Genomic DNA, 25,765 nt, shown 5'->3' with positions numbered 1-25,765 from the left:
GACTCGAAAAGCTTTGGAAAATGGTTCACAAAAAAAAAAATAGGCACGAAAAATCACGTTTTTTTTGTTTAAACTGCATTTTGGGATAATAAATAAATTTTTAAAGGAATTTCATTGGCACCTTCGGAAAGAGGAGATCTTAAGCAATAAAAATATATGTGTCTCAATTTTTTATAGTGTCGAATAGTTATTGGCCGTTGAAAAGCAGTGTCCCGGTAGTGGCGTTTTGGCCGTTTAAGGGTTAAATTAAATTAAAACTTTATATTATATTTATTTTTAATGTTGAAAATTCCAAACACTTTCATTTTGCCGGCGATGTTAAAAAGCCTAATACCTAATTATTTTTTTTAAGACAAACTTAGAAATTAAATTCAGAATAAATGAAAATTTAAATTCCTCTTTAAGGTCTAACATTCAAATTCAATTACGAAAGTCTTAGCAATTAAAAACAGTATTAATTAAAGTCCGATCTCACAGAGGACTCCTGGTTTCCTCGTGGATTTTAATTTGTTGAAAAATTGGTATTGCATTAAAAAGGGTGCTGAAATAGCACCAAACATTGAAAAGAAAGGGGGGAGGGGTTTGGAGTTTGCTTACTTTTTCTTTCCTCTTTTTCACTTTTTAATCGAAAGAAAATTTTCAACAATTTGGTCGCTCTAACTTAAATTTTAAATTACATTTGTACAGTCATTATTTTTTATTATGTTCTTTTCTTAGTAGTATAAAAAAAAGTATGTTAATGTTCTGAAATACTGACTGTAAATAAATCTCAAAATTATAAATATCATCGTAGTTTGAAAACCGTCCATGATTTATTTACGCTCAGCCTCAATCATTATCAACCTGATAGTTCTTGCACTCGACTTATCTTTACAGAATACTTTTTTTTCATAAGTTTTAAAATCCATTTTAAATAATCGTTTATGAATTATTATTCTACATTCAAAATTGCGTGAAAAATGATTATAAAAAAATTAGATAAATTGCGTTTTATGGAGGCTCTTGCACAGCAGAAAAATGTTTCTTGTCATGACGGTTATTAAAGGATTTTTGCACTTGACTTTTCTTTATTTTGTTTGACTACTTTTGGAGAGTTTTTTAACATTTTAAATATGTAATGAAAAAAACATCGAGCCATTTTTCAAATAAGTGGAATTCAATTCTTTGTTTTACATATTTTAAATGACTGCTTAATAGGTGTTATTCCGTAATCAAAACTGATAGTTTTAAAAAGATTTAAATATTTAAAGAAAAAAAGTATCGAGCCCTGTTTGAAATAAGTAAAGTTAAATTCTTTGTTTTACAGGTTCTAATTATTTTTTGGAAAGTGTTATTTCACATTAAAAACTGAATGAAAAATTGTATTGTAAAAAAATGTAATAAATTGAAAACCGTGTGATGGTGTTTTGTGGAGGTTTCTGTGTAGCAGAAAATGGTATTTTGCTATTAAATCATTCTTACACTAAAATTTTCTTTATTGTTTATTTTTTTAATAAATTTAACCGTTTTAAATATTTAAATAGAAAAAATGTACAAAGCCTTTTTTTAAATAAGTGAAATAAATTTTTTTTTACAAAAATCTGTCTCACACACAAAAAAAACATGTCAAAAATTCATTCTGTGATCAGAAAGATGCTTTTTCTAAAGTAATATTGAGGTAAACAACTATTAGGTTCAAGATGGTTGAAAGGCTTGCCTTACTTAAATTAGAGAATTGATAAGAAAAACTAAACTCACGGTTTCCAGGTCGATTTTCTTTGTTATCTCCATTAGGCAGTGGATTTACTGGTGCAGGTCTGTCAACTAAACCATTGCTTGGTTCCATGGTCCAACTCAATCTAAATTTAAGTGTCGGTCCTCGGGTAAAAACGTCGAAAGGACTGCAGTCTTTAATATCCGGTATCGCCTCCCAAGAGCTATGCTTCTTAGGACTGGACCTCACGTTGGTTTGCACTTCTTGCAAACCTAATTCGTAATCTCCATCTGTCAAAAGACAGCGGTTGTGTTTGTCATATACTACAAGTTCCGAACCATACAATTTCACTTCTTCACTACCGATTTTAACAGCACCGGTGGCAGTTTTGCGACGCTTTTGTGCTGGCTCTGAAACTGAACAACAAAATTTGTTTAATTCTTCATTTTTTTCAACCTTTTAAACTAAAATTGTTCAAATTTTAACAGGGTGGCCATTTTTATCACATACACAATTCCCGGTCATTTCCTGGTTAGAAAATTCTTTTTATTGGTCAATTCAATGAAACAATTCGAACTTTAAAACTAAAAATATTTCCATTTGTTGTAATGAGAACTGAGTTGCATATCATTTTAGGCAATTTTAAACAAGACATATTGAAAATTGAACGTTTACATTTTTGCTATAAACTGGACACTTCTTAATTTAAAAGTTATTTTAATTTTAAATACTTTAAAAATCTCTGAAAAACTTCAAAATTTTATTTTAAAATCTGGAAACATCTACATGTCGTTTTACATTTATTCAGATTTTAAATTATTTAAAAATTTTTTCAGAACTTAGAAACATCTTTCAAAATGAATCGGATTCTTCCTAAAATGTCTTTTTTAAATCCTGTAAAATTAAAAATATTTCCTTAATTTCTTCCAGGTTCACTTCTGACATTGAGCTGCCGGATTGAATAAGGGCACATACATTTTTCGACGTGAGCGCAAAATTCACCCTGACAGGACAAGAAGAATTCTAAAAATATGTGTCCTTATTCGATCCGGCAACTCAATTTTGGAAGTCTTTTTAAATCTCTTTAAATATTCTCTTAAGATTAATTTTCGTTAATTTTTCAAGATAAAAAGTCATTTTAATTTTCCTAGGAATCGTAGGAAATTTTTTTTTATACTCTTTTAAACACTTTTATCATTCTTAACGAAATTATAAATTTTTGTACGAAATCTGCAACAATCTATATTTTGTCTCAAATTAGGCCTTGGGCTATTTGTGCCGAAATTTCGGTATAAATAGATGGATTTTGTCGGTATACATAGACACTTCATTTAAATTATTTGACAATTTTACTTGAAAATTACATTTTTTCAAGTATAACAATTACAATGTTAACGTTCAGAGTTTAGTTTTTAATATTTCGTTTATAATTCATGATTTTACGTGAACAAAAAAATATTTCTAAAATTAGGAAATTTTTCTTTTTCTTAATTAAAAAATTTCAAATTTTTAATTTTAAATCAAAACAATATTTTTAATTTAATAACAGCTGTTAATTATTTCATTTTAAAGTTATTTCAAAATTGAAAATAGTTTATAAAGTTTAAATTGAACGTATTCATTTGTTTAACTACTAAGACTTTCTAATTGAAACAGTTCAATTTTTAACGTTAAAATCTGAAAAATCTTAAGCTTTGAATTGATTCCGAATCCTCTTGTAAAATCAACTATTATTCATTTGTTAATCCCTAATATACAGTTTAATTTTTAAAATTAATATAAATTATATTTGTTTGATTATCTGAAAAGGTTGTTTTATCCAAAATTGTCGATTTCAAATCCCACTAATATTTAATTTTTTAAGTCTATAAAGCTGCATTTTAAAATTCTTTAAATAAAAAATGTACGTTCAAAAACTAAAATCCAAATTGAAAAATTTGTAAGTGAAAGATTTCCGAATTACTCATTGTAACACTGATTATGTTAAAAACTGTTGAATTCAAACTTGCACAGATATTTTTTCTAAAAATTTGTAAAATTCCCAGTCAAAAAATTAAATAATTGTCATTTCCCGGACCAGCAGCAACCCTGTATTTAAGTACTCATCATTCATTTTCAAATTTCACAAATCATAGCGATTTAAATTTGAACTCAAAACATTTCCGAATCAAAATTTTTTTAATTTTGAAAGTTCTTAATTCAATATTGTTTAAATTTTTTAATAATTTCAATTTGGAATTGTGTACAATTTGGATTGCCTTCATTGTAAATATTAAACAATTTTAATTAGGCAATTTCAAGGATAACAGCAGTTCAGCAGTGCGATTTTAGTTTAAAAAAACAGGGATTAAAAGGATATTTCACTTATTATTAAAAACTTTTTATATCATACGGGTGTCTCGTTAATATTAAACAAAAGTGCCTTTTAAAAGTATCAGCTTTGCTTCAGCAAGTTTTCTAGTCATCTTTGTGATTCAAATTTATTTTTTAGCTAACGTTGAAAAATCTGTTGAACAATTCAGCACATCAGAACAGAACTGACTTGTTTAAAGTATTCTGATGAGTAAGCTAGAAAGAAATAATTTAATAAAAAACAACAATGACTATTGAAGAAATTAATTTCTCTATATTTATTTCCTTAGACGTTTAATTTTGTTTCTCATGTATTTTTATTAGCTGAAAGCTCTCACATAATTAAAATATTTTTTAATGTTGGCTAAAAAAAGATTATAATAAAAAAAAACGGAAATTATAAAAAATTATTATATATGAAAAAACAAAATTACGAAGATATTTTCTTTTTAAATACGTAGTTTTCTAAAATTTTAAATAAATTATTTAATAATCAACTCAAAATTAATTGCACTTTATTAGAGGCTCCTAGTATACATTACTTTTTCCATATTATTTTCAACTTCAGCAATTTTGAATGATGGCAAAAACCAGATAACCAACAAAATAAACATTTCTTAGGGGAGCGAAAAAGCGTTCGATAAAATCGTATATTGCTAAAAAGAGGCCAACAAATTTGGATTAAAGATAGTTATCCAGGTACGAGATAATTGGCGGGGAAGCTGACAATCTAAAATTTTAGCACTAAAATTTTATTAATTAACAACAAAATTATGTATAACAAATGGGATTTCACAAAAATCCTTTTAACACAATATATATTTGACTTTTGAAGAATTTTTTTACAATAAGCCAATATTAAAAAAAATTATGGTTATTTAGTTCTGTACTGCCACTCTTTTAACGAACAACATGCTATATATTCTCTGATGAGACATTTTACGTAATTTAAAAGAACCTAATAAGAATATCTTAACAATGTTTGGTTAAAAGTCAATTTTTATTGCTAGAAAAGTCAGGGTAGTCACTATTTTTCAAATTTTCGTCTCCCGGAAAATATTCCTAATTCCTCCCGGCTAAGAAAAAAATTAACTCTCTTTACGAAACCCACAGTTTTTCATATACGTGATCCATTACGGAAATCGATAATCATCAGCAAACCCTCTTGCAAGAAATCGATTGACTTTGAATTCAATAAGTAGGATAAGGAACTTTTCGTGTCTGATAATAAAAAATTCAGGCATGCGTTTCATTACACGCTAGAAGTAATTTCACGCGTGTCAGTCGCGTATTCATGTCTCTGGATTTTTATTTCCTAACATAAAAAATATGCAAATTTAAAAATTCATTATAAAACCAATTTTTAATATTATGTTTTAAGTGTTTTTAAACAATAATTAATAATTTCGAATGAAAAGTTTCTGAAATTAAATATACATATTGAATGATTGTGGACCATTTAAAAAGAAAAAGGAGTTGAATTGTATAATTTCTAAATCACAGCCCTGCAAAGAAAACAATTTTATTTTGAATTGAAGAATCACGCAATTGAATGATTTCAGATTAAAAATTTTGAAAATCACACAATGTCGAAGCCTTAGAAATTGAATATTTTATGACCAGGTCACTTAAAATTCATAGGAATTGAAATTATATTATTGATTATTAAAAGCATTCAAAATTAATTAAAAATTGAAAACTTTTGAATTTGAACAATTCTAAATTCAATGTTGTTAATATTTGACCATTTAATATGGAACACTAAATTTACTTTTTGAAAGTCAAAGCTTCTGAAATTTAAAATTCTTATTACAAGAAGAAATTATAATTTAACATTAAATCTGATTAGTCAAATTCTTATAAAATCAAAAAATGAATTGAATTACACTAAAGTAAAAAAATTTCAAACTAAACAGTAATTTTAAATGGGAAAACAAAAAATTCTAATATTAAAACTGTTTTTTATGATTAAGCCCTTTAAAATTTAAATTATTTGAAGTAAATTTAAGTCAATTAAAATTTTAACCATTTAATATTTCCAAAATTATTCATTTAATGCTGTATCTATTTTAGTTACATAATTTTTTTTATTTGAAAAATAATTTTTAATTTTTTAATTTCAAATCTTCATTTAGAATTATTATTCACTCTTCAAATTTTCCAATAAAATATTTTTCAATCTGAAATGACTTGGTTTAAATCTTCAACTAAAGATTTGAAAATGTTAATTACATTGAAAATTAACATAAATAATACACAAAAAGTTTGCTGTAATATCATTCCATATTTTAAAACTGTACAATTTTAAGCTTTGTAATTCGAAATTGCTTTATATTTACATATGAAATTATTAAATTCAAAACTGACTATTAAGATTTTTAACATGAAATTTTAGAATATTTATTAACTGAATGGACCTGTCAATTTTAATAATTATTTTAATTTAAAACTTCAATATTATGAAATTTTTTATTTGAAACCTCGAAGAATATAAAAATTAAGTTAATAAGGAACTTTAGTTTCAAGGCCTCAAAGATTAAATTATTTTAGAATTGCGCATTCAAAGCCCTAACTTTGAATTAAAATTATAGAATTTTTAAAGAAGACAAATATATTATTAATAAGTATCATGTTCATTTACTATAAAGTAAAACTCAAAATGACTGAATATATTTTGTTACTAAAAAATGTGATTTCTGCACACACAAAAAAACACTGTCATTTTCAACGTTTAAAATTTTTTTAAATTAAAGTAATGTGAGAAATATTGTGAAACTTTGACGTTTAATTATTCTAAATACACTAAAAATGATTTGCTTTCTAGTCGAAAACTTTCAAGAATTACAAAACGCCCGAATTTTTGGTTGAGAATTAATCTTCTCTGGCAAGAAATTTTATTATCTGGTTGAAATTCAACTATTTTGGTAGAAAATTCCAATGTTTTATAGAAAATTGATCTTTTTGACAGGAAAATTCAACAATTTTGTGAAATTTTGTTCTTTCTTCATTGACAAATATTTTTTGGATGAAAAATGAACTATTTGGTTGAAAATCCGTCATTTTTCCTTTCAAAATTTATCTTTTTTGTATAAAACTCATCTTTTTTCGTTAAAAGTAAAACTGATTGTTTGAAAATTACTCGGTTTTGGTTGACAATTCAACTATTTTATTAATTCAATTGAACGTTTGTGATCTAATATAAAGTTTTTTTTAATTCATCTAATTTGTTGAAAATTAAATATTTGTATGGGAACTATGATTATTCAAAATAGTTTTAAATTGAATTTAATACACTCTAAAAATTAATTTTATTTTTAAAAAAATATATTCCCCTATTTTTCGCCAAAAAAATCTCCTTTCCCCTGTTATTAGAGATTTTTGGCATGATTTTCTACTACAAAGTTGATTAATCTTTCAGGTTTAATTTCTCGATTGAATCGTCAACGATTTCTTCGCTGCCGACAATGCCCTTGAAATCTACCAAAGCAGTGAATAAATTATACGAGAAACATTTGAAATTGGTTTCATCAAAAAGAATCTCTTTCAAAGCGTCTTTGTTTTTTAATGGCTTAAATTTCTGTTCATAATTCATACAAAATTATTCGCAAGCTTGTAAAAAAAGAGGTGAAAGTTCTCGATTTAAGGCGTTACATTGGATTTTTCAAATTTAAGGGAAAAAAGAGGATGGACTGTGATTCCTGTAATTTAGAATGATACAATCCTACGATATTGTTTCATGAGCGCTTTAAATAAAATGAATTTCACGATAATCCTTTAGTGATTAGCTTTTAATAAAAAGTTGCGTAACTGTTAAATCGAAATGAACAATGAGCGCTTCATTAATTGCAATTGTAGATTTGAGAACAAAAATACAATCAATTTAAAAAAAAATCCCCGGCTGCTCTGATCACTGGACACCCTGAGATATAATTTAAAAAATGTAAGCTCTTTGATTTGATGAAACTTACCGTCTAAATCACAGTTATGCATAAGGCAGCCATTGTTGGACATGCAGTAGACTCTGAGCAAAAGCATGTAAGTCTTTGCTAAATGGCCATTATTTAAGCTAAATGATTCATTTGGTATGGAAATAGTAGGTGCTTTTGGTGGAGGTTGGTTCTCCGAAGGATTGATCGGCACCTCGCTTGTTCCAACAGAAACCTAATAAATGTGATAAAAATCTTGAGCATCCATGCGATTGACAATGTAATCGGTATTTAATCGTACCTACCTGCATGATTGGTGAACTAACGTCTTTTCGCTTTTTATGGCAAATTTTTAACAGCAAGGTCTCAACCTTTACAGGATCCTGAGGCACCTCCACTGTAATCATTATCGAATTCGATAAACATCTCGTTGAATATACTCCAAACTATATTTGGAGTTAAACGAGAAGTATTGAGAATACTCACATTTTTTATCGTAAAATCCTAAAAACGTTAGTGTCATGTAACCCCTGATTCCAGGATTCTGTTGTTGCTCATTTTTAATCACTAACTTTTCTAAAATAGAGTTGATTCTAAATCCTCGACGCGACTTATGCGTTCTAGACATTCGCTGTCTCATGTAAGACAGATTTCTATAGAGAAATATCGGCTGAAAGTAAAAAGTTTGCAGATGTAGATATTTTGCACTGAAAAGTCGAGTTTAAACTCGCATTCCGAATTTATTATTGAAGAGAATATATCAACTGATAGGATGTACAAATTTACAATATATATACCTTTCAAAACATTATTTATTTCAAAAAGACTAATACAACTTTGGTGGATTTCAAACACATAAGATTTAACCAAGGTGGCCGCTAAACTTCATTTTCAAAATTCCCTGACTAATTTTTTATTTTTCCTGCCCCAAAAAGTGATCAAAAGTGAATAATTTCTCACTCAAAAATCGACTAAAATTAACTAATTTGTGACTAATGTTCTTTTGAATTTAAAAGAAGTCAAAAGAATTCGATTCATAAAGATTTTAGTATAATTGAACTGAATTTAGGGGAGTTTAAAGCAAAATAAGAATTCGATTATACCCATAAAAATCTTAGGTGAATTGAAAACAATTAAAAATGCATTGATTTCAGTAACTTTGAAATGAGTGTAGAAAAATTCCAGGCAATTCAAAAGAATTTAATGAAATGCCCAAGAAATCAAGGTGCGTTTAAAAGATTCCAAGATGACTTGAACACATTTTTTTTTAAATTGATTGAAATAATTCCAAATGAATTGCAACAAATTTTTGAAAATCATTCTTAAATTCCATGACATTGTGTGAAATCTGACTATATTTCCTAAAGACCTGGAAAACCACACATAAATTTTTTCAAATCCATTAAAATCATGCAAATATTTTCAAATTCCTTGAACTTTAATAAAGCTCTTAAAAATGCGTTGCAATTTTTTTAAATACACTACAATATTTCAAATCCTTTGAAATCTTATAAAAAGTACTGAGATAAATTGAAAATTCCTTGGCATCTTTTCAAATACCAAAAATATTTAAAATCCTTCGAAATATTTTGATGTTCCTTGAAATTTTTTAAAGTTCTTGAAAATTCCTTGGCATTTTTAAAAATACCCTAAACTCTTGAAAATTCTTTAGAATCACTTCAAATTATTTTATTCCATTGCAATTTTTTTGGAATCTTTTTGTGAAAAAAAGATTAAAAATGCTTGTATGTTAACCCAGATTATATTCTTGGCTGTTACTTAAAGTTATTAAAGTTACTTCATTTTTTTTCAAAATCCTTGAACAACCAAATACCCCAACTTTCCCCAGATTTTCAGGTCTTCCCTTACCTGCGGCCACCATAGTTTAACAAACAATAAAAATTAAATACATTAAAATGCAGAATCAGTTTTTTTTTATTTATCTCCAAAAGAATATCAGAATAACAATATTGGAAAAATACACACATGTAAATCTAATCATGCTTCAAACAGAATTATAACAATTTTGTAAGTAATTATTATAATACTAATACATAGTTTTTTTCGATTTTATTCCAAACAATCCAAAACCAGATTTTTTGGATTTTTTAAATGAAATTATGAAGACTATTCGAAACGAGCTACTTTCAAATCTGTTCCTCTGTAGCCCATGATTTAGACTTCACGCAATTTCTTTACATAAAAAATATACGATTTTTTAAAACCAATTGATTTAAGAGTTCGCTTTCTCAATTTTATATTTCGCAATTTTCGGGTTCTCAATTTTTAAAAAGTATTATAAATCCCTCGTTTCCTATTCTAGCATTTTACTACTTTCAGAAACTAAATAGATTTTTAAATAAATTAATAAATACTATATTCCATGCGTTAATTGAACTGAAAAATCTAAAAATTCAGGAGGTACATATATACGCATGTAAAGGGGTTAACATTTTGAATACTTTAAATAAATCAAAAAATTGTTATACTACGGTGTGTAAATTACTTACCGAAATTTGATTTCTTGTCCGCAAAAATCGATAGATTTGGGTAGGTTCTGTAAAGAAAAAAATACTTACATTATTAACTAATTACTTTTTACACTTTAAAAAACTAGACAGACATCTGTGTTCTGTTTTAATTGCAAAAAAATATGACAAATGCAGTGTGTTAAGTATTCTCAGTATTACTATATATACTCGTTCATTATAACCCCATTTTCCATAGTTACAATTCTTCAAGTTTCCATAACTTTCTATTTATTAATGATAAATAACATTGATTCGTTCCACTTCTCTATGCTACTTAGTGTGAATAGCATATTCGAAGTTCTACTCAAACCTAACTATCAGTTTAAGAAATTCCAAATTTCGGAATAAAAATTGTATGGAATTTCCGAGTTTTTTAATTAAAAAAAAAAAACAATTTTGTATTTCGATCCATGATGTGGGGGGAGGAGGCACAGAATGTGAAATTACAGATGAAAATATAAATAAAATATAAACGCGAAGTAAATTAATGTAACCAAAAAAAAATCCAAATATTTTTAGTTGAAAATTAATATTTTTGTATTTAAATTTCAACTATTGCATTTTTCGTTGAGAATTCATCCTTTCTTGCTGAAAATTTAACTGCTTAGCTAAAATTTAAGCTAATTGGTTAAACATTTATTTTATTTACTAAAGATTCAACTATTTATTGAAAATTCGTTTCCTTGGTTTGAAAATGAATTTTTTACTGGAAACTTAACTATTTCATTACTTGGGTCTGTTTATAAAGCAGCTTAGCTGAACCTCAGCCTTTTATGTCCACTATTCTATCTCTGTCTGTAATCTAATGTACATATTTAGTGGAATATAATAAACATCTATTATAGACTGAAAAACCTTTCTTGGTTGAAAATTCATCTTCATGATTTCAAAATTTATCTCTTTTGGTAGAAAATGAAGCTTCTTTGGCTTAAGATTTAATGGTTTAGTTGCAACTTAATCTTTTTCGGTTGATGATTCAACTAATAACATAACATTTTTGGTTAAGAATTGATCCTTCTTGATTAAAAATTGTATTACTCGGATGAAAGTTAAACTTTTTTGTTCAAAAGTATATTTTTTTGCAGAAGATTCATAATTTTAGTAAAAAATTTAATTATATTGTTAAAAATAAAACCATTCTGTTAAAAACTCATATTTTTTGGTCGAAAATTAACTGTTTCTTTGAAAATTAGTCTTTTTGGATAGAAAATTCTTTGTTTTAAATTCATCTTTATGGTATCAAAAATCATCTCTTTTGGTAAAAACATGATCATTTTTGGTTAAAAATGCAACTGTTTGGTTCAAAATTCTTACTTTTTGGTTCAATTTAATTGTTTTTGATTTAAAATTCAATTCTTTTTTGGTTTTAATATAAACTATTGCATTTTTCGTCGAGAACTAACCTATACTTGGTAAAGAGTTACACTCCTTTATTAAAAAAATATTTTTTGTCTGTTGAATATTCATTCTTAGACGAAAATGTATTTATATTGTTAAAAATGTAACTATTTTATTAAACACTCATTTTTTTTTAGAGAATGAATGAGTCTTCTAAAAAAATCTTTTTGGATTGAAAATTCAATTATTTGGTTGAATAATAACTGTTTCTGGTCAAAGTTTATCCTTTTTTGTTTAAAAATTCATCTTTTTTGGTGGACAAGTTTTTGGATGAAAATTCAACTGGGTTCTAAAAAATTCTTCTAGGTTTGAACATTGAACTACTTGATGTAAAATGCTACTGTTTGTGGTTTAAGTTTAATCTTTTTTATTCGAATATTCAATCCTTTGGTTACAAATATATCTTTATGGGTAAAAAAAAAAATTAATTGTAAATGAAACAATTTGGCCTAAAAATATTTTGTTTGTTGAAAATTCACCTGTTTTATTTTATAAATAGTATTTTTTCGTTGAAAATTGATCTTAACGAGTCTAAAAGGTACCTCCTTTCTAAAAAAATCTACTCTTTAGCTTTAACACTTAACTCTTTCGCTGACAAATCATCTCTTTTGGCAGAAAATTAAACATTTTTTGTCGAAAATTCAACTATTTTGCTGGAAGTGTAATAAATTTAGACTTGAAATCTTCAACGTTTCATACTGAATTCAAAATGACACCTATCCATTATTTTTATTTAAAAAGAATCAATTCCACTAATGTTCGCATAGATTCGTGAAAACTCACGTCTGTTAATATATTATGTTTATATGTTTTATTTTAGGCGTTTATCAAAGTAAATCCAAGAAAAAATTTTTAATTAAAAAAGGGGCATGATAAAAAAAAGGTGTTATGATCTATGACAAAGAAGGGGAGGGGTGGAAAATATTTAAAATACACAAAAAAAAATGAAATATTTTTAATCGGAAGACTGGAAAAATGAAAGTTTTGTTATTTAAGGCAGCCAAAAATAAAAAACTTCCGAAAGCAAGATGAAAACTGATGAAAGAAAATGAAAACTGATTTTAATTTTGAAAATATTTTAATATTTATTACTTTTTCTTATTAATTGTTTATTAATGTTTTACAAATTTACAATTAATGTGTAGATTCATTTAATTGACAAATTATAAAAAATAAACAAATTATAAAACATATTAAACAAGTTTTTACACAAATAAAATGATCTATCATCTTTTTAAATTACATGATTAAAATACCGTTTACTTTTCATATTTCTCATATATGATTTTTCAAGCCCATAAAATTAAGATACTCGAAAATGAAAAGAGAAACTAGTTTCGTTCTAAGCCTGTAGAGTGTGCAAGTATCGGACCTTTCTCACACAAGAAATAATTTTTCAATGCTTTAAAGTCTCCGGTTAAAAACACAAAATTTGATCCTTCTGTGATTCAGATGGGAGATGATGATTTGGTTTAGCTCGTTCGATACGAGAAGCCTGCGCAACCAAACTTGTTACGACAGTGCAGGCAAAACCGCTCTGATCCCATTTTTTAACAATATTACCAAAATTTATTTTCTACATAAAATTGAGGGAAAGCTCAATTAGTTTTTAGATAGTTGAAATAAAGTAAACACGACACATGCACTTATTCAGCTCACAATTTATAAAAAAAAATTCATTTCCTGAAGGAGTTTTTAAATTTGTTTACAAACAGAATACTTCTTATATACTCGTATAATCTGCTATTCAGCATTATTTCACTGTCAATTTCATTTATTGCGTAACCACTTTTTTAAAAATAAAATCAAGGGAAGTCTTCACCAGACAGGTGATTACTAAATTTATTCCAAATACTCCATATTATTTAGAGAAATTTTGTCAACAATGAAGTAGAAAAATAAAATAAAAATTCTCTAATTGTTCCAAAACATCATTTTACTATTATAAAAAAAATTCAATCTCTGAGCACAAATTTAAAAAATACTAACAATTCCAGAAAGAAAAACAAAGCTTTTCCCGGTAGATTTATTTCACTCGCGATGACGATCACAAAAGTGAGAGTCGTCTAAAATTTTGACGAGACCATAATTTCGCGGGAATGCTCCGGAAAACATTTTTATGCATTTCAAAGCACGAAAAAGGTAAATAATAGGGAGTTTAAAGTGGTAAGCTTACATTAATTATTGGGATAATAGATCACAATAATTATGACAGGTGTCGGCGGGATTTGAAGAAAGAAGGGAGGTAGGTGACCCCACGCACGCCAAAGCCACCGAACTTTTACAGTTGATAGGGGTTATGTTTAGAGCTATCCGAACTCTGATAACATTAGATTAATAGAATATAAAGGAGATATCGAGAATGTTATCTTTTACTTTAAATTCCTAAATTGGGAGGGAAAATTGTTGGCGGAATAAAAAGGGGACAAAAAGGCAAACTCACTTTCAAAGGCTTGCAGAAACAGCTCGTGATCCGCTTGCACCATGTCCATCCGTGGGGCTTTTTGCACTTCGGGCTCCTTCTCCCGCTTTTTCGGCGGCATTTTGCACAGATTTCCACTTAATATCGCACAAGAATTAACATCCAACACGTAAAAATATAACGACAACACCCACCCGCGCTATAAAAACTGCTGTTCCGGCGCTCGCCACCAGCAACCAGCAGACAAAAAAGCGCCCTCAAACGGTTACAAAATTAAACTCTTCGATGGCCGACCGTTGGCGGGAAATGGCGAAGCTTGAAATTAATAACGGTTTTTTTTTGTTACAATCCCTTTTTATTTATTACGAGCATTTATACAGATTGGAACCCAAGATAGAAACATATTCTCCAAACTATTACCGTTTTCCTGAGTATAGTATCTACATTGAGAACTAATTTGCGAAAATAAGGGATTTTTTAAACTCATATTATGTGTAAAAAGTCCCTTATTTTTGCAAATTAGTTTTTGATGTGAATAATATAGTCTCAAATATTTTAGAGTCTATAATTACATATTTAGAAGATGCGTGATTGCATGGCTCCATATTGTTACTTTATAAACAAATGTACATCAAATAATCGTCTTATTTAAATTTAAATTTGGTTAATATAAAAATAATTTATTTCCTGAATCTCTCCGTTCAAATAAAAAATTAAAAGAAAAAGACGGTGTCCTTCAGACCTCCGTCCTTTTTTTCGATCACCTTTTTCTTTTTACTAGTGTCACCAATAGCGCACTACGCGTACGTGTAGTTGTTTAATTGGCCGCAGCTACGTGTACCGAAATTTCAGTACGAAAAGGCGAATTTTTTCGGTACAAATAGCGGAACCTGAAAAAGTGACTATTTGTTCAGAAATTTTGGTATAAATAGACGGACTTTTACGGTACACATAGATACTGCTATTTCAATTTCAGAACAAAGATCATTTTTAATACTAAATAGAAATTTCATATGACTAGTTATTTGTTAAAAGCTTTTAAACATTTAAATTCGAGCTAAAATTAGATTCTCAGTTTTGAGAAAAAGCAAATAAGTATTATTAGTTTGTTTTCAAAGTTATAGAAATATAATAATATAAGATAATTGTAACATATGTATATAAATATAATAATATAATATAATTATAATATATACATATAAATATATATAGAATACATATATGTATATAGAATATAGTTATCTAATATAATTATTATTTCTAAGATTCTTGAAAAAATTAAAAAGATTTCTCAAGATTTCAGATATGTCGCTTAAAAGATACATATTTAGAATATTTTGAAGTTTGGAAGAAATTAAAAAAGATTTGATGAATTTTCGAAAATCTTTTCCAGTTTTAAAATATTTTTGATTTCTTAAAAATTTCCTAAACGTCTTTCAGACTAACTCGAATTTGTCTTAAAATTTCGAACATGATTTTCAAAATTGGTTGAAAATGATTTTTTCGCATCATTTTCTTGAAACGTTTTTAAGCTTTTGCAAAATTGAAATCGAAATCAGGATTTTTCAAAATCATTTGAAATGGTTTGAAATCTTTATCAACTTTTTTTTGGAATCCATTTTTTTTTATTAATAAAAATCATTTAAAGTTTTTCCATTCGTCTTAAGAAAAAATGTATACAAATTCTCGAAACTTGCACAAATTTAAAAAAGCTTTCCATATATTTTTAATTATTCCAAAATTTACATTTTGTTTTGTTTTTTATTCTTTTCAAATAATTTTTTTAAAACCTTGTGATGTATTGTTCTATAAACAGCTTTTAAATTATGTTCGAAACCTTCAAAAATATACAATTTGTTAACAAAAAATTTAATATTTTCACATTTTTAACTATTTTTTTTAGCTTTTTGAAACAAAAAATGTTCTAAATATATTTTTAAATAATCCGAATTTTTCCTAAGACTTTAAAAAAGTTAAATAATATAAAAAAATTGCTTGGAAATCTTCTGAATTCCTTTTTGACCATTTTGGAAATCTTCTGAATTGTTCTGAAATCTTTCTAGATATGCTCTGAAAGTTAACTTTTTTAAATAAAAAAATCATTTGAAACTTTCCGCGGAATCTTAAGAAAAACACTTTATTCCCGAAAGCTTTGTAAATTCTTGAAAAAGTTTCAATTTTTTCGAAATCTTTCTTAAATCTACATTTTGTTTTAAATTAAAAACATTGTTTTTTAATATGTTTTAATCTTCTTTAAAACCCTAAATCTTCTAAACATCTTTTTAAATTATTCGAATTTTTCCTAAGAATTAAAAAAAATTGCATAAATAAATTGCCCTAAAATCTTCTGGTTGGTTAAACTATGGTTAAACTTCTAAGGAATTACAGCCATAAATTGTAACTGCAATTTTTTTCGATTTGTTTTTAAAGGAGGTTCTCCAAACACCTACGGCTTTGACAATTACATTCTTATTACGTAACTCGCGCTTCGCGCTCGATAATTTGAGCCCAATTGAAAAAGTTCATCAAGATAATTGGTAAATTCTCTTAAAATCTACTAAAAACAACGCTTTAAACTTATGGATCTCTCAAAAACCAAAGTTGAATATTTTTGAAAATGATCCAACTTTTGGAACTTTTGTCTGATTAAGAAATTTTATGAGAATAGTTTCGAAAAACATATATTTTATATCTAGCAGAAATTTAGATTGATGTTGCTTAATCTATTGAAAAACATTTTTCCCTTTTTTTGCAAATTTTCAAAATGTTGAAAATCATATAACTTCTGGAATTTTGAACAAATTCAAAAATGTCATTGGGATAATTTGCAAGTCTTTTTGACGCATACCAGAAAATTTGACAAAAGATTCTAAAACTCATAACAAAATTTTATTCAACTTTTGAAAAAGCTTTAACTTTTTGAATTTTTGATTAATTACAAAATTTAACTGACATAGTTTCTAAGTATATTTGATATCTAGTGAGGAATTTAAATTAAATTTTCTAATCTTTAAGGAAAATATTTTTTTCTGTTTTTCTAAACATTTTCAAAATTTGGAAGAGTATATAACTTTTATAATTTTCATCGAAATTCAAAATTTTATTTGGATAATTTACAGTTCTTCTACCCATCTATAAGAAAATTTGACAAAATTTTCTAAAATTTCAGGTAATCATACATGCAGACATACATACAGACAGGCAGACACCGATAAAATTGTATGATTTTCGAATTCTGTGAGTGCCGAAACGTAAGGATCCGTTAAAAACCAGAGATTGAAAATTTGGACGATTACACCACACTCTCATGAATGAGAATGTAAAAATTTTAAATCTCTCTAAAAATGCTCTCTTTTAAAATTAACTTTGAAACAAATCGTTTAAAAGTTTCTAAGGAATCGTAAGAAAAAATTGTTATTCTCGAAACCTTTCAAAAATTTTGAAAGGCTTTCATTTTTTTCCGAGAATCATAAAAAAGAATTTGTATTAAGTGTTTTCTTCAAATCTAACTATTTTTTCATCTTTTTTAAACACCTAGCCTTAGGCCTTCTTAATATCGTTTAAAATTATTAGAATTTTTCTTAAGACTTTAAAAAACTAGTTGCTTAGTTAAAAAATTGCTTTAAATTCTTTTGGATTCCGTTTTAACAATTTTGGAAATTTTTCTTTTGAGGGCCGACAAATGACTTTCAAAGATCGGAAATTCAAAATACAGCAATTGGCGGGAATATTTCAAATGATTCTTAAATTTTGAAGGTTAGAAAAATTATGTCTATTTCTATGCAAACAGTACAATCGAGCAACTCAAATCAAAATATGCTTTAATCGTTCACATTTGTAAAAATTTTCGTGTTATAAAATTATAGTAAATATAGATATATAACATATACGAGGATGAGATATACCAGATATGTGTATGCTATTTATAGGAGTAGAGGGGTAGAGGGAGTATAGAGAGAGAGACATAGAAAGACAAGAGAGGTCGTAAAATCGTAAAATCCAATATGGTGTCGGTCGTTCAGCGGTTTACGTTGGACGTCCGTATTTTGAGTTAAAATCTTCGTAATAAATCAGAGGACTTTTCAATAATTATGAAAATTAGATTAAAAGTCATTTGCTGCATATAAAAAGTGCTATGAAAGACGAACAGTACGTGTAGCAGGATCAGACGAGAGCAAAATCTAGCCTTCGTGGAAGGTTTTTCTCTGCTCTGGGTTTCGTGTCCAGATATTTTTGAGTGTGTTTTCGAAAAAGTAAGGAAAGAGGTATGGATTCTTCGGAGGGTGCCACGATGACGGATACGACGAAAGTACCTGCGACAGCGGCAACAAAGGCGAAACTCAAAGTTGGTAAAAGTAATTCGGTGGCTGACATTGCCACCTTAGATATTAAATCACGACTTAGTTTGGAAAATGCCGAGGTCTGCGATAAACCACAAACCAACGGGTTGCACCAGGTGAACGGTGTTTGCGACTCGCCCCAAAGAAACACGGAATCAACTGCCTCCGTGGATCAACCACAAGGGATGGAAACTAGTCATGTAAATTTAAATCAACCTGGTAAGATCCTTCAAGTTACCTTCGTCTTTCGAATGTCAAAGATTTATTTTGGCAAATTTCCCACCTCAAGTTAAATTAATATCTTCTTTTTTTAGTTGGCTTGATAACTTTCATGATTTTCGAAAAATATTTTCTCGTTTGTACATTAATGTATTCTGACTTCGAAGTAAATTTGTGTTGAAATGTGTTTCGTAATATCTCGTTAAAACTTATTCCTTTGTTAGAACTTATCACCAGGTATATTTTTATCAGAAAATTGTAATATTCTTCCAAATATATCTGCTTTTTTTTAAGGATCATAGATGATTTTTTGTTTGCACATAAACGTCAAAACTCATATTTGACTAGATTATTCTTAGATCAAAATATAAAATCACGAATGTTGAGGATGATCTTTGAATTTCTTTCAAACTTATTATAACTTATAATTTAAAAGGATTTCAAAGCATTTGGAATATTGCACTGATTTCAAAAAACTCCAGTGCATTTTCAATTGATTTGAAAAATTTAATAAGTTTTTAAAGAATTAACAATATTTTAGGTTATTTTAAAAGATGCTAAACTATTTTCATGAAGTATTAAAATTTTCAAGGATTTGAATGAATTAAAAAGTGTCCATACGGTTGGAAAGAATTACGGAAGATATGGAACGATTTTACAGGACCTACAAGATTTTAGAATCTTTTAAATGATTTAAACGGATTTTGAAAGCTCTCTAGGTATTTTAATACATTTTCAAATATTTCAGGAAATATCAGATTTCAGCTAGAACAAGAATTGATGGATTTCGTAGGAGTCTAAAAAATTTTCACATATTTGAACGTATTTCTAAAGATTTCAGGATATTAAAAAGTTTTTGAAAGATTTAAATATATTTTTTTTTTTAAATCCAAAGAGTTTTCAAAAACTTTAAAAAGATTCAATGGATTTCAAAAAATTGCAAAGGATTTAAAAAAACTTCAGGGTAGTTTTAGAAATCTTAAGAAAATTAAAAAAATTACATGGAATTTCAAAATATTGTAAAGGATTTGAAATATTTTAGGGCATTTAAAATAATTCTAAGAAATTTTTAATTTAAATTGCTGAAAGTTTTACAACTTTAAATTTAAAATATTCTAAATCGAAAGATTTAAAATCTAAACTCTAAGGCATAGATATTTGTAATGTTTGTAATTTAATGTTTGGCCTGATAAAATTTCAAATAATCGAAAGTGATAATAATACTCTACAATTAAAAATGGAAAAATAAAACTGCTCGGAGTTTTATGTTCATCATGTAATACAAAATATTAGTTTTTAATTGATAGAAAGAGACCAATAAAATCATAAATCAAACCTTTCAACTTTTTTAAAAAGCTTCTTTTTAAATATCTTAAAAAATTCACATTATTTTTTTAATTTGTTGAAATCTGCACGAGATTAAAATTATTTTTAAACTATTGAACTATTTTTGGAATTCATGTTTCAAAATAAAAAAGATACTACAAATTTTCCCATGAATCTTAAGCAAGAATGTTTACTTCCGCAACCTATCAAAATACATGAAAAGCATTCTTCGAATTATTCAAAAATATACATTTTGTTACAAAAATTGAAATCTTTTCAAATCTTAACTTATTTTGGATTTTTTTTTTAATTTTAAAGTTCTAAACCCGTCTAATATCTTTTTAATTGATTCGAATTTTTTCTATGGTTAAAAAAACCACATAAGAAAAAAATGGGCCTTAAAATCTAAATATCTCTTAAATTTACTTTTGAAATCTTTGTCAATTAAAAATTTTCCCAAGAATCTTAAGAAAAAAATTTTATTCTCAAAACCTTTGAAAACTGTTGAAAAACTTTTACATTTTTTCAAAGTCTTCAAAAATCTACATTTTGTTACAAATTATTTGAAATCTTGAAATTTAAATTATTTTAGAACCATTTTAAAACTAAAAGCTTCTAAATATCTTGTGAAATATGCAGTTAAGTTGTCCTACTTTTTTTCAAAAGTCTGTACAATTAAAAACATGGTTTTAATACATCCAGATTCTTTTGCGACATATTTTGACATCTGCAAATCTTAAAATTATCGGTTATCTTAAAAATGCCGGTAATTCTTTTGTTTACCGACGCCGATAACTTTTTTCACCAACGCCGGAAAAAACATAATTATTTGTGGTTCAACCACAATACATGAAAACTGGTTCTTTTAAATTTAAATCAATGCAAGAAACAAATAAAATAGGATTTTGTTCGATTAAGGAATTCATTTTATTACATTACTTCCAGTTTTATGAGAATTTAAATTTTAAAAAGTTACAATTGAAACTGCTTGAAATGAAATATTTTAAGATTAAATTGCCAAAAATGATTTGTTTTCAAATTTAAATTTCTGAAATTTGTACAATTTCAGATTAAAAACTTTCTATATTGAAAAACATGAAATTTAATGCAATATGGTAGTTTTTAATTTTTAATTTATAACAAGAGTCCAAGAAAAGAATGGAATACTATTTGCGAGTACATAGGTCTGCCCCATATATTATTAAAGTTCTAAAAAGCGGTGAATTATGTCAATAGACGTTGTACCGGAAAAGTTTTTTTTCTACGAATATTGATTTGTGCACTTTACCTCTCAGAATAAAGCACCTACTTTTTACCGACTACAGCTTAGTTTTTTTCTTATTCCAGAAAAAACTGAAGGTACATCGACAGAGAATAGCGATAGTGACATCCAATACGTGAGCTATACGAGCGAACTGCAAATGCCGGACATAATGAAATTAATTCAAAAGGATTTGAGTGAACCATATTCAATTTATACCTATAGATATTTCATTCATAATTGGCCAAAATTATGCTTCTTGGTGAGTATACTTCATTTTAATTATAATCTATTTATTATTTAGTTTAATATTGCATAGTTTTATATTAATAATTATCTATTTTTAATTGAATCAGTTGTTTTGGTACAGAATAGTCATAGTGGTCTGTTATTTATTTATTCGAAAAATTACAGATTAATTATCTGGGACATGCATTACAAATGTTTAATGTTTACTCTTATTAAATTTTCCTAATTGAACGTTTTTATTCAATAAGAAGAGAAATTCAGGGCGGCTGCGGATCAGGGAAAACCTAGAAATCAAGGAAAATGCAGGGAATTTCATGGGTCAGGGAAAAATCAGGGATCTTGAAAAAAAATTAAAAGTTAGGAAATTCCTGTCAGAAGCAAATTAAGCAACTGTGGAGTTCTGAGCCGGTTATATTAGTTTGAGAACGGTAACGAGAATAAGAATATTACCGAGAAATAAATTCTCTGAGAATTTTTGAGAATCTCAGAATTTATTTTAATTAATAGAAAATAGCATTTTTTCGTTACCTTTTCGGTTGAAAAATCAACTCTTTTTTTTTGTTTGTCTTCTTTATTTTAAAGTTTACCTTTTCTAGCAGAAATTAAATATGTTTTTGATAGAAATGCAACTGTTTGGTTAGAAATTAAGCTATTATGCTATTTTCTTGAAAACTTAACTCTTTCGTAGAAAATGTACTCTTTGTTTAAAATTTATATCTTGATGTTGAAAAATGAACTGAAATATTTTCTGCATGAAAGTTCCACTTATAAAAAAAATTTGTTTTTTATTACAAATTCATCTTTTTTAGTACAAAATTGATCTTTTTTTGGATTTAAATTCAACTATTTGGTAGAGAACTTAACTATTTTTTTTTAATTCATCCTTTTTGGTTGAAAAATTCATCTTTTTGGATTGAAAATTCAATTTTTTTCGTAGAAACTTATTTGTTTGTTCCAAACATTCAATGGTTGATGTTATTGAGTTAACTGGAATCTTTTTTTGGATGGAAACTCAACTTTTTTTGTAATAAAAAATTCTTCTGCTTTAAAATAAATTTAATTTTTTTTTATAAAAATGCAGCTATTTGCTAGAAAATTCAACAATTTTGTTTAAAAGTCATCCTTTTTAGTTAAACATTCATTTTTTTGTATGAAAATGCAACTTTTTGGTTAAAAATTGGTTTTCTTTACTTGAGAATTCAACTAATTTGTTTAAAACATTTGGTTGAATCACTTTGTTAAGAAATCACTTTTTTGTCAAAGATTTATATTTTAAGTTTAAAAGTTATCTCGTCGGTTAAAAATTTAATTACCTTGTTATAAATTAATCTTATTTAATTGAAAATTCAACTACTTGGGTCAAAGTTAAACTAAATTGTGAAATTTTTTTATTGAAGGCTTATGTTTGCTTGAAAATTTAACTATTTAGTGGAAAATACTTATTTTGTTGTTGTTTGGAATTCATTTTTTAACAGAAAATGGAACTTTTCCATTTTTTAAGATTCATATTTTTTAGTTAAAAATTCGCGTTTTTAAAAATTATTTTTTAGTTTGAAATTTCCTTTTATTTACGTAAAAGTGCATCAGTTTCGTGGAAACTATTTCGTAGAAAATTTACTTCTTGTTTAAAACTCATATTCTGGATGCTGAAAAGTCAAACTAAAATGTTTTTTTAATGTCGAAAATTTGTCTTTGATTTAAACATTCATCTGCTTTGGTAGAAATGTCATATTTTTGTGTTTAAAATTCAATTGTTTGGTTGAAAATTAATCTCGTTTGCTTGAATATTCTACTTTTAAAACATTTTAGTTTAACCACTTTGTTAGGAAATCATATCTTTTTTTTTTTAATGAAGGGTTATCTCTTTGTGTGAAAGTTTTACTTTTTGGTTGAAAATTAATTTTTTTGCTGAAAACTCATGTTTTCTGTTTGAAAATTCAATTTGTGTACTGAAAATTCGTCTTTTAGCTTCAAGGTTCCATAATTTATTAGAACTTTTTTTTATTTCATGATTGAAAAATCTTTATGTGTTGAAAATTCGCCTTTTTGTTTTTAAAATTAATTTTTGTTATCAAAGTTTCATATTTTTTGTTGAAATATCAACTATTACACTTTTTTCGTTGAGAATTCATTTTTAGGTTAAAAAGTCAATTATTTTGTTATAAATTGAATTACTTTGTTGAAAATTCATTTATTTTGTTACAAAGTCATCTTTAATGGTAAAAAATATTTTTTTATATAAATAAGTCAATTTGACAATTTTAAATTTGTATCTGAACTATTGTTTTATTCTGTTTATAAAAGATCGTGTGTTGAAAATTAGTTTTTCTTTCCTTTTAAAACAGTTATTTCATTGAAATGCGAAAAGTTATTTAAATCTTTTAGGGGCCATCCATATACCACGTGGACGGCTTAGGTGGGGGGGGGGATATCAAAATTCCACGCTTGTCCACGAGGGGGGGCCGGGGGGAGGTCGGGCTATAGAATCCACGTGGAGACTCGTTCCCCTAAATCTGTGAAAAATATACTGAATTCAGACAAGGTATACTCGAGGTACATTCAAATTTTTTATATTTTCCTTTGAAGACCAATAATTTTAAATGTTTCACCAAAATTTAAAATTTCGCAAAGATTTTAAGTGCTTCAAGAGAATTTATGGTTCTGCTTTCTATAAAAATTGTTGGACAATACAAAATGAAATGGCTAATTTTTTAAATATATAAAAGACAGTTATTTTATTATTTGATGTAAAAAAAAGGAGACCAGTAAAAACTTGACTTTTTGACTTTGAAAATCTGGAAAATACCTTAAATTTCGTTCCTGAGGTTCGCTGGACACCCTGATAAATATAAAAGATGTTTATTAGTTTCAAGTCCCACATCTTATTATTTCTGGAAACCATAAACTAGGGTAGGGTGGGGCGAGTTGAGCATAGTTATCCTTTCCATGTCTGTATTTAAAATCTGCTAATTCATTGCTTTGAAAGCAAAACGTTATATATACTCTACAAACGATTTTTATTAAAATTTTACCAAGATAAAAATAACTAAAAAAGTATTGGCGCTTGGCTCACTATTGAAGAAATAAATATTACTACTCTTATAAATATTAATATTATTCAATCAATAAAACTAATAAACTCGATATTACAAGAATTAATTGAATAAATTAATCATTCAGTAAAAATAATTTCCTTAATTAAAATAAAAACAATTCTTATATCGCCTCATGCCTGGGGCGGGATGAGCCACTTAATTAAATGACTTATTATATATAAGTTATAAGTAAGAGTATTGCTAAGTTAGAGTATTTTAAAACGAAAGCATATCTTACACATATTTATCCAAAATTGAACAGTAAATTTAAAGTATTTAACGTTAAAATGATGCAATCCTTAATCATAACCTCTGCCGTAACTAACGCTACAAAGAGTAAATAGAAACCCGATTTATACTCACATATCTTTTAATAATTTTATTACAGAAATAAATATAGCAATTTTTTGACTTACCCATGTACATTGTCTCAGTAAAAGTTAAATTCTACAATACGAAAACTCTTAAATACTAGACTGGTCTACTGCAATTACTACATGACAGTGAACTTCACATATATTGGCGTATCAAGCCGTTTTTTTATGTTTGCCTTATTTTTCAACGACAACAATGTTTTTCTCATTTTTATAGCATTTTACGAGTTTTCAAACAAAGGTACTTAAGACATATACCAGAAAAACAGTGCTCTCTTTTGGTTAATATCAACTCATATTACATTCTAATACAGACCTATAACAGTGCTGCTGTCATACTTTTTTTAGCATTTTTGTCGAACAAGATAACATTTTTATATGTTCACACCACAATTAGCACCCTGCACAATCTGATAATATGAAACATTGCATCCTAACCTACTGACTGTTATACTACGAGGTTAGGTTAATGCACAGAAAGAGGTGGCTTATTCCGCCCCGGAAGAGTGGCTCATTCTGCCCCAGAAGAGTGGCTCATTCCGCCCCATGTGACACTTTTTAGTAAAATAAAAATTTCGC

General features: G+C 27.0%; 2 protein-coding genes across 2 annotated transcripts in view; one reads left to right on the top strand and one right to left on the bottom strand.

Annotated features, from left to right (window-relative positions):
• LOC117168440 (polycomb protein suz12-B) overlaps positions 1-14,752 on the bottom strand; it is a 23,944-nt gene extending 9,192 nt beyond the window's left edge. The window contains exons 1-6 of the mRNA XM_033354091.1: positions 14,344-14,752; positions 10,482-10,528; positions 8,458-8,641; positions 8,277-8,368; positions 8,014-8,206; positions 1,738-2,109 (exon numbers count right to left, since the gene is read on the bottom strand). Of these exons, the coding sequence (XP_033209982.1) occupies positions 1,738-2,109; positions 8,014-8,206; positions 8,277-8,368; positions 8,458-8,641; positions 10,482-10,528; positions 14,344-14,443 (988 nt within the window). The 5' untranslated portion in view covers positions 14,444-14,752. The remainder of the gene's footprint in view (positions 1-1,737; positions 2,110-8,013; positions 8,207-8,276; positions 8,369-8,457; positions 8,642-10,481; positions 10,529-14,343) is intronic.
• A 3,562-nt stretch (positions 14,753-18,314) lies between these two features.
• Positions 18,315-25,765, top strand: part of LOC117167874 (N-alpha-acetyltransferase 30-like) — an 8,815-nt gene continuing 1,364 nt past the window's right edge. The window contains exons 1-2 of the mRNA XM_033353102.1: positions 18,315-18,881; positions 21,555-21,730. Coding sequence (XP_033208993.1) covers positions 18,590-18,881; positions 21,555-21,730 — 468 coding nt within the window. The 5' untranslated portion in view covers positions 18,315-18,589. The remainder of the gene's footprint in view (positions 18,882-21,554; positions 21,731-25,765) is intronic.

Source organism: Belonocnema kinseyi, chromosome 2 (genome assembly GCF_010883055.1).
Source record: "Belonocnema kinseyi isolate 2016_QV_RU_SX_M_011 chromosome 2, B_treatae_v1, whole genome shotgun sequence".
Lineage (NCBI taxonomy): Eukaryota > Metazoa > Arthropoda > Insecta > Hymenoptera > Cynipidae > Belonocnema > Belonocnema kinseyi.
This window is presented reverse-complemented; position numbering and strand designations above follow the sequence as displayed.